The sequence below is a fragment of the Tinamus guttatus genome, unplaced genomic scaffold (genome assembly GCF_059628265.1).
Source record: "Tinamus guttatus ecotype Peru unplaced genomic scaffold, ASM5962826v1 Tinamus_guttatus_pri_ptg000459l, whole genome shotgun sequence".
Lineage (NCBI taxonomy): Eukaryota > Metazoa > Chordata > Aves > Tinamiformes > Tinamidae > Tinamus > Tinamus guttatus.
This window is the reverse complement of record NW_028288993.1, coordinates 10,482,110-10,492,270: the sequence shown is the minus strand read 5'-3', so window position 1 is coordinate 10,492,270 and position 10,161 is coordinate 10,482,110. Positions and strand designations below refer to the sequence as shown.

Below are 10,161 nucleotides of genomic sequence, written 5' to 3'. Positions count from 1 at the left end.
AGAAGCACACTTCTAAGAAGAATGCTGCCAGTATAGTTTAAAAATGAGAGTGGAAAGGAAGTCTTGAAGTTTTCAGCTTGAGTAGGTGGTAAAAATGAATGCCTTTTAAATAATGCTTTGTGACACAGGAGCAGAAGTGGCTTTAAGAGCTTAACAGTATTTTTAAAATATGACTCAGGAGAGGTGTTTCTTTCCTGAGGGAGTTGGGAGGAAAAAAAAAAAAAGATCAGGAGCTAGGACTCAAATAATGTTTTTGAAACCCAGAACCTTGAAATAGAACTGGTACTGGAGGTCAAGATAATTTGAGTGAGCATAGAACATGCATTGACTTAGGAGAAATCTATGCATAAATGATAGAGAAAAGTACGTGTCTTCTATTAGAAGTCTTGAGCTCTGACACATCCATAGTATAGATTTTCATTCTTTTAGTGACCAAAAACTACTACAGGTCATTTGTGAGATTAAAGCCCCCGCAACAATGTATCATCTTCATGAAATCACTATATTGATTGTATTGAATGGTAGAAAAGATATGAGGAAGGAAAAATACAAATATGGCAGTTATTCCACTAAATAAAATGTGTTCAGACATAGGTATAGTCACATTTATGGAGCATGAAGGCAGCCCAGCAGTTCCCCTTTTCCTCTTGAACACTCATGTTAGGAAACAGTCGCATAGACCCTAAGAGGGGTAGGGGAAGGTGCGATGTAACTGCAGCCATTAATCTTACCACAGAAATACTGCGCTTTCAAAAATAAAACTCATGTGTGGTGAATCAATTCTTGCACAGATTTCTCGTGGTCCAAAATGGAAGCATGTAACCAGTAAACCAAGCAACATTTGGTTTCATCTCTAAATTTGTCTTAGTTCATGGGAGGAAAAGAGAAAAAAAAAAGGATTTTAAAATATTTTGGATTTTTTCAATGAATTACATAACTAATAAAAGAGCTTGTGTGATGGTATAGGAGGATTTTATCAATGTGTGAAAACCCAAGTGTGTCACTTCACTCTGTCAGTAATAACTGTGTATGAGTTTGGAGGAAATCCTCCACAAGATACACAGAAACTTCAGCTTGTGTCATATCACAAAATGTCACAAGTCTAATAAAAGCGGTAATCATGTTCCATTAGACCCCAACAATGGTTGAAAGTGAAGTAATCTCTATGACTAAGAAAGGCTTTTAAATCATGCCTTATTTGCTACTCACCTACATGGAGCATATATGGATGTCTTCCCTTTAGTCTCGGAAAGCCATAGTCGGACTTGTCAGTTTGATTCTGTAAATACATGAAATGACAGCCACCCATTGCGTAAGGGAGTTGTTCATTACACAGTACCGTAACACTAAAATGAAATAAATATATATTATTTACACCAGCTTGACTATAGTCACTGAGTCACTGATAGAATCAAGAGATGTAAAAATGAGAAGTTTTAAATTTCATATGGCTCGTACTAATCTAAGATTCTTACTATGCAACACCTGAGTAAATAGCTTCTGTGCTCAACAGCTCCACAGAAGGTGAAAAGATAGAAAACTGCCACCACTGAGCAACTTTGTGGTTGCCACTGATGTTCACAGATTAATATGAACATGCTCTGTAAGCAAGGCTGTTTATGTACTTTCCTTAACAAGCTTCTTTCCTTCATCCATCCTATCACAGACAAAGTGCATGAGTGCTCTCCATTTTGTTTTCCTTTCAGTGAAGAAGACTTTGGTTCTATCCCCACAAATATCTATAAAGCAGGAAAGGAATTTGAATTTATTGTGCCTCAAGAGAGGGATACAGTGGGACTATAAACCTACAGTAATTATTGACCTGCCTTGCAGCTGCTGGTTTCCAGGACTTGTAATTATCCCATTAAGTATCAGACTAACTCATTGAACCTAATGAATGTAGCATCAGTGTGTGTTACATGTTCAAGGGTCTGCAAGGTTTGTTTTGCACCATGCTTTGCTAACATTTTGTGTCTAATATACTCAATAGCAACAATAAGAAACCGTTCCATATAGTTAGATGACATTCAATATTATATGCAACTTGGCTGTGTTATATGTGTGTGTATGTGTCCAACTTGGAATCAGTGCTGTTCTCTTGAATGCCAAAGACAATAAACTGATAGCTTCAAAATTGGATTTTCTTTACTCAGGAAGCAGTATCTCATGTCCTGTAGCAAGATAATCCAACTGTCATTGTGCTACTGAATTCCATGGGGAAGTACTATGTTGTATGCCTACAGCTATGACATCCCAATTAGCCATCAATTTGTTACAGATATGAAACATAGGGCAGTTCTATAACACCTTGCCAACACCGAACTGTTATTTATAAATGTCATTGCTGACCTCACACATCCCTGCAAGCTTGCTAGGATCCCTAGCCCCTTCTACAGATAGTGAAATTGAGACCCAGAAGCACACGAGGGATATTTCCAAAGGGGAAAAAGAAAAAAAAAAAAAAAAAAAAAAGACAGCTGGCTGCAAAACTAATCAGAATTAGACCTTAATTAGATGGAAAATTCAGGTCAGGATGAGAACAGGACTCAAATCTCATGGCACAGATCAGTGCTTTATTTCTGGAGTTGTGCATTTTTTAGATAGCAGTCAAGCTGATTTCCCTTTCAGAAAATTGACTTGGACATCAAAAAAAGATACGATCATTTTTTCAGAAATGTGTAAGGGATCTTAGTTCTGATACGCTGCTGCTCTCTCCCATATTTCTAGATCTCCCACTGAAGTCACTGCTAGGATAGACAGATTCTTCCAGACAAGGGGACAGAGATGATCGTGGCAAATATTCTAGTGGGGTCTTCCTTGAGAAACCAGGCGACTACCACTAGGACATGGAAACAAAGAAGAAAATAAATCTACCAAGTCAAACAGTGATCTGTTATAGCTAGTGTGAGCAGTAGTATGTTATAGCTAGGGATCAGAATCTGACTCTCTATCTCTTTTACACTGTCAAGGCAGCAGGCAGCTTCTCCGTGCAGAAACAGAGATCCACAAATCTCCCTGCTGCCACCCCCAACCTCTGTGTTTACCATCACTGGGTCTCCGTGGCAGTCAAATTTTACCTGCTGGTGCATAAAGGATACAGAAACATGCATTGCCTAGGAATAAAAAAGATAAAGAACAAAGCCACTATCTAAATTCAAACTTCAATTTAATGGCAGAATTTTCTACTGGGCCTGCATAACTGCTTCATCTCAATATTTTAAGCATTTTGCTGTTTGAGCTATAAGCTTCTTAAAGGGGGAGAGGGGAAAAAAGCCTTTGACATAAAACCATGAAATCAAAGAGCAAGCTGACTGGAAAAAAACAGTTACTATATTTAAACTGCATTATCCTATCACAGAACTGCAGTTTTAAACCCTTTCCACTTTGATATAGCACTTTTGTGGTATTTTAATACATTTTAGTAGATTTCAAGTAACTGAAACATTTTAATAACTGTAATTTAAGGAATAAAATAGTACTGTAGGAGGAAGAAGCATTGCCCTCATTTGGCATTCATGAAGCCTTGTATGTGAAATCAGCTGGAGCAATGAGGAGCTACACAGGAGCAATGAGTTTGCTGGTCTCAACCTAGGCCCCATTAGGCAATTAGCTAATCTGCAAAAATCACCACTTAATTTGGCACAGTCAAGCAGAACAGTAAAACTTTGTCTATGACCTCTGAAAGAGATCCAGGCCTGACACAGGAAGGATACTGCATGTCAGGACTCAGGTATATTGGCTCAACAAAATAGTATTTTGTGTAGTGACCTTCTGTGTTGCTTTAGCTGTCGTAAAATCTATTAATCTTTTTCTTTGAAACTTGAGCTAAAATACATACATTTTTCCGTGTAGCAAGAGACACATTATGACCTGCAATGCTGCTGTGAATCTGGTTTGCAGCAATATGGATGAAGTAATGTTACTGCAATTTGAAGGACCACATCCTGCAGTCCTCTGGCAAGCCAAATTCCCATTTACTTCAATTAGTAAGCATTGCAGGAACAGTTTTAATGCTGCTGCCTGATGTGTTGGCTCCTTATTCTAATATATTACAGTGAAAAAAAGATAGTGGGCCAAATGCATGAATGGTGTACTTCCATTATGTGAATGGAATTTCATCAAGGACAAAGATGGCCCATTTTGTTGTGTTTCTTTCCAAGGTAACACTCTAAAAACAAACTGCAACTTCACTTGGTAGCAGCAAAATAAATTGGTTTCTTTTCTCCTTACAGATGGAGCATGTAAAGTCATCTGCACCTGCTGGAAGCATTAATCTCCGTGGAAGCTTTCATGGGCTTGTGCTGCTTAGTAAGAGCTGAGATGCCTTCATTCTGAGTTAGGTCAAGATAACCATCTTCTTTAAGAGACAAAGACAAATTTCTTAGGCAACTTTATGAATTCCTGGAGAGCAACAGGAAATAACACTTATTCCAGTTCACAATTCTAAATTTATGCGATATCAAATCATGCCAAAATAATCAAGTACTGATTCTGGTACAGTATCTGCACGGTTATTTGTTATTCATTCTGCGCTCTGCTGTCCAGAACAAGCTATCATACCTGCAAATGTTTTTTTCAAATGCACAACTGTCAAAAATGATTCAGAGGGTATCACCTGCATAGAAATCCCAGATGGTCAGCTAACATCAATCTTGCACATTTATGGAAAGGTTGGGAAGTGAGGGAAAGGAAAATGAGGGAAATGCAGGGCTCCTTTCTGCAGTGACATGCTGGAAGAAAAAGATCTGCAGAACAGTCCTCAATTTAGTCATTCTTCTCCCAAAACTCACTGACCTGTAGTGATACAGAGGGCAGAGGAAAAAAGTTATTTTCAGTTTCATTAAAAATGTTTAAAAGATACAGTACAATGGGAGATAAGTCCTCTGTTCTCTATGTCTAAGAGAAAAAGAAGGAAAATGGGATTAAACTGTAGCCAAACTAGTGAATTTCATCGACTCCTGGAGACTGCTAGGAGTTCTCTGGCATTCACTAGAATGCAAACCATTTACCCTTTGAATTCCTAGTAGTGTTTCCGCCTGTTAACAAGTTAGACTTAAAGGACACCACATCTACTTTATCATACACTCTGCCAAGTTCTAATTGCACATGCCATAGTTCAGGCATGCTTAAAATAAGTTTCCAGAAGCCCTTAAAAGAAACAGCCACAAAAACGAAACTAATATAAAGTATATAAAGCATTCTAACTTCTTATATCTAACTAGACATGTAACATCATTTGTACTATCTAAAAATTATACTTAAAAACAATAAGAAAATGAAGTGCTGGCTTGCCAAGCATTTTATAGGACTTCTTGTATATGAAGGCTAGTAAAATATGCTTGTGTGTAAAAACAGTGGTGTGGTAAATATATGCTTACAAAAAGGTTGCATATAATGCAGGCTGCATCTTCATGTGCCAGAAGACAACAACCTGTAAAGCAAATAGGTAAACATAGATATAGAAGCACTATGCTGTTCGTTGGTGAGACGTGTTAATTCAAGTAGCTAGGGCTATTGTACATACATTAACATTCATTGTGAGGAATTATGTATTTTTAACATTGCATATGCACATAACAAGATTCACATTGAGTTTATTAGGTGAAGCAGTGTTGGGAGCTATATAGAGGTGCATATGTGTATACTTATATGCTGGATGATACTGAAAACAGATATGGGGTAGCTACATTTGTGACAGGCATCGGTCTGTGTGCCAGTTTTGAGTGCATTCTTGCTGAGGCAGATGCTGTTTTGTAAGTCCTCAATGTCTGATACACGTGCACCTTGGGAATTCATATGTTTTTTGTCTTTGGGTCATGAGTCACACAATTTCAAGAAATCTTTCAAGAAAGACTTTGTCTTCATGAAATCAAGACAAAAAATACATAGTTAGCGATACATAAACTGTCATGTTGACACTCTACCTCTGTATCGTAGGTTGTGCCTTATGATCTACCATGCTGTGTAATGGTACCAAATGGAACGTAACTGTATTCAAGGAGCATTTGGTCATGCTGATTAATCCTGCTGATAGGTAAGATAAAATTAACATGTGCAGAACAGGAATAAGTAATTTGCATATCTGAACTAGGTCATCAGAGCTAGCTTAGCATTTTTTATTCAGCACTGCCCTGTGAAGTGTGGACATGCTGTCAGTTTTTTCTTCTCCGTTAACACAAGTTTCTTTTGGGGTAGTCACACTATTGCTAGAAAGAAGAGAGGGCAACACCTCCCCTAGCACTTCTTAAATTTGTGTTTGTTGTCCCTTGTCCCTATTCCTTTTATCAGTTTAGAGGTAAGAAAAAGATATGTTTCTTCCAGATCAGAATATAGTTCCATGCAGCAAGCACTGTACTGTGGGTGGCTTGTAATACTGATGGAGCAGGGACTGTATGTGGGACTTGCATTTATGTAAGCTGGGACATATGTGAAGATCACCTTTTATATATGCACATACATACATAAAAAATGCAGAACACTGGCTTGCAGAGTGCTTTTAGGGACAGTATTCACATGCGAGCTGTGCTGAGGTCAGTAGTGTCACTCGTGCTGATCTCTCCACAGCCTGTACTGAAGTTCCTAGGAATTGAGAGGCTCCATTGGTTTTCTCCGCCCTGTCCCGGTTTGGGGTCTGTGCCGGTTGCTGATCCGGTGCCGCGGGGAGCCCACGAGCCCACGCCACAGTTTATGCCTCCTTATCTCGGCGCAAGCCTGGGCGAGCGCCTGTCGCTGCCGTGCCCACGGGGCAGGCGGCAGCGGTGTCGCTGGGGCAGTTGGGCAGCCTCACGCTCACCCTTTGGGTAGATAGGGCTCCTGTTGCCACAGAGCCTGCCCCACATTCACCCTTTGGCTAGAGAGGGCTCCTGTTGTGACAGAAGCTGCTGTACATTCACTCTTTGGCTAGACCGGGCTCTTGTCGTGACAGAATTGGGCAGCCCCAACTCACCCTTTGGCTACACAGAGCCCCTGTCGCAACAGTTGTGAGGCAGCCCCACATTCATCCTTTGGCTAGACAGGGCCCCTGTCGCGATAGAGGTGAGCCAGCCCCACACTCACTGACTAGGAGGAGTCCCTGTCGCGACAGAGGTGGAGCCAGCCGCGCTCCAGGCTACCTCCCCTGTCACGACAGGTGCCCACGGCAGCTCCGCGCCGACCCCCGCCCTCGCGCGGAGGCGCCTATCGCGGCACGGGAGGGATCGATCGGGACAACGCGGCCTCCCGAGGGCCGCTGGCAGCCCCCGAGCGCGAGGCGCGGGTTGAGGCCGGGACAGAGGGCGGTTCACGCCGGGGCAGAGGGAGAGCGAGGAGCGGGGGGCGGGCAGGCGGCCTCCCCCCCGCCGCAGGCCTCTCCCCCGGCGGAGCGCGGCGGAAGCGGGCGCAGGAGGCGCGCGGCCGCCGCCTCCATCTCCGCGCGGGAGCGGCGCGCAGGGCGCCTCAGCGCCGCCTCAGCGCCGCCCCGCCGCGCGCGCCCCGCCAATGAGCGGCGTCCACATGCCGCGGCGGCGAGAGGCGCCCGGCCGGCCCGGCTCCCATAAGTTACATTAGAGCAGCCGCCGCTGCCGCCGTACGAGCGGAGCCGAGCGGGAGCCAGCGGCGAGCAGCGAGGGGGGAGGACGGCGAGCGAGCCCGAGCCGTGTCGGCCTGTGCCGCCGAGGGGAGGATCGGGCTGCCGGGAGCGGGAGGGATCCGCAGCCTTCCCGACTGAGGCGCGGCGGGGCAGCCGGTGCCTCCTTTTCGCCGTTGTCGCCCGGCGCGGGGGCGGCTCTCGCAGCCTCGCGCAGCCCCCTGGAGCCGGCGCCGCCGAGCTCCTCGCTCCCGCCGCCGCTGAGGTGAACGCGGCCGCCTCTGCCCTCGCTGCCGGGGGGCGCCCGGAGCCCCGCTGCTCGGCGCCGGAGAGGCGGCTCGGCTCCCTCGGGGGGCGCCTGGGGTGGGAGGGGGGTGGGGGCTGTTTTTTTCGGGCGATTTTCGCCAATTTTTTTTATTATTTTTTTTCCTCTCTCCCCCGCCTCGTCTTCTCGCTCGCTTTTGGGGGGAGAGCGAGGCGCCGCGGCGGGCTCGGGAGGCTCCTCTCTGCGGCCGGAGGGGTCTATGGTGATAGCACGGGGGCGGCGGGGCAGAGAGCGAGGCGCCGCGGAGGCTGAGAAGGGGGCTCGCCGCCGCTGAGCAAGAGGAGGAGGAGGAGGAAGAAGAGGCGAGGCACCATTTGCTGCTCCGTGCCCCAGCCATGGAGAACGCTCACACAAAGACTGTGGAGGAAGTTTTGGCTTATTTCGGCGTCAACGAAAGCACTGGGCTCAGCTTGGAGCAAGTGAAGAAGCTGAAGGAGAAATGGGGCTCTAACGGTAGGTCCCCGCGCTCCCCACCCGCCGCCATCCCCCCCCCCCCGCCCCGGCCGCGGGGATGCTGTGGCCGGCAGCCGCCGCCTCGCGCCTCCCTTTTAAAAAATACGATATATTTTTTCTTTTCGCCGGTTTCTGCTTTCTGCTGGCCGTCCTCGGGGCCCGGGGCCTAGCGTGGCGGAGCGGGCGAAGCCGGCATCTCTGCAGGGCTGGGAGCGAGGGAGGCAGAGAAGATGGCTGACTGGGACTCCACCTCGTGGGGCGGCGGGCCCGGCTGGCGGGAGCGGGCACCGGGGCCCCCGCGCAAACCCGACGCCCCCCGCCTCGCCCTCGTTGTATTTTCCTGGGTTTTGGTCCGTTTTCACCCTCATTTTTGCCCCCCGCTTTCTAATACCTTTATTTTATTTTCTTCCCGCTTGGAGTCGGCACACAAATTCATCTGAAAAGGGCTTTTTTTTTTTTCCTTGTTTGTCTTCGAATCCTCGCTTAGCCTGCCTAGTCCCTTTTGAGCCCCCCCCGCCATGATGTAAAAACAAAAGACTGTGGGAATACTGTATGCTTTTCTAAATTACTTTTTTTTTTGCCTCCTTTTAACACGCCTTTTGTGTAACTAAACCTCGTTGTGGGGAAATAAAAGGGGAAGAGAAGAAATAAGAAAACATTCTCAAATTAAGAAAGGAATTTTACATGTTCTTGAAGCAAGTTGCGTGGGATTTTTTGCGTTTTTTTTTCTTTCTTTTTTTCTTCCATGTGGAGGAAAAGCCTTGTCAGAAAGGCTTTGAGAAGCTCTGAGCCTTTGACCCTTTGTGTGCAGCAGCGGCAGGAGTCACTCCGCTGCCTGGAGTGATGACTTGGCAGAGTTATAACCCTTAGCACATTCCTGCTAACCTGTATGCTAAAATGCAAGATTACCAGGCCTGTCCAAATCTCTTGGTTAAAAGAGCCACCTTAGAGGCGCTTTTAGTAGGGCTCTCAAATCCAAAACAGTCAAGTGCATAATTTAGAAGCAATATCTGGTGGGTGCCTTGTAAATGCTGTAATATTTCTCTGATGATTTTTTTTTCTTTTCTTTTTGAACATGCTTCGTGGGGAAAAAAAAATCTATGATTGACAGAATTACCAGCTGAGGAAGGTAAGCATGTTAATGTGATCTTCTGCAATTCCTATCAATAATTCATCATATTCTTGTGTGTGTAACTAACTGGCTTTATTACTTATTGCAGGAAAGACCTTACTCGAACTTGTGATTGAACAGTTCGAAGACTTACTAGTCAGAATTTTGTTACTGGCAGCTTGCATATCTTTTGTAAGTATGACTTGGTTTTATTTCCTGGGCTTCTCTGTCTCAGGCTGAGGAGCAATGTCTATTCCAACTTGTGTGAGTTATATGCCGCCAAGTTATCCTCAAAGATAATAGTATGAGGTGCAAATTAAATTGCATGCTATGTCTTAAATAATTTACCTTGTGGAGGATTTTTTTTTTTTTTTGGATGCTGAAAAAGATGGTTTCAGGTAATCTTCTTTTGTGTGAGTTGGAACTACATAGCTGTGCTAGAGAAGTATTAAAAAGTATTTCTCATTCAGTACAGCTTATTGACTCGAGGTGGGATTTCTCAATATTTTTTGTTGGCTTTAAAAACCTAACCTTGAGTAAGTAAGCATTTAACAGGTCATTCTTCTTGCTTTTGAGTTAATCGTTATCAAGCTCAATGTATAATCATTGGAAGACATTTTTGGATGCAATGCAGACTGTAAATAGAATTTACATGGCGAATATTCCAGTTGCCTTCCCTTCCTGATAATAGCAAGGTGACAGTTGTTG

The 10,161-nt window shown here is 44.7% G+C and overlaps 1 protein-coding gene across 2 annotated transcripts in view; it reads left to right on the top strand.

The window, feature by feature from the left end:
- Nucleotides 1–8,046: 8,046 nt before the first annotated feature.
- The window catches only part of ATP2A2 (ATPase sarcoplasmic/endoplasmic reticulum Ca2+ transporting 2), a 40,617-nt gene continuing 38,502 nt past the window's right edge, over nt 8,047–10,161 (top strand). For both annotated transcript variants that reach the window (XM_088532549.1, XM_088532548.1), the window contains exons 1-3: nt 8,047–8,342; nt 9,454–9,471; nt 9,563–9,645. In XM_088532549.1, coding sequence (XP_088388675.1) covers nt 8,225–8,342; nt 9,454–9,471; nt 9,563–9,645 — 219 coding nt within the window. In that variant the 5' untranslated portion in view covers nt 8,047–8,224. The remainder of the gene's footprint in view (nt 8,343–9,453; nt 9,472–9,562; nt 9,646–10,161) is intronic.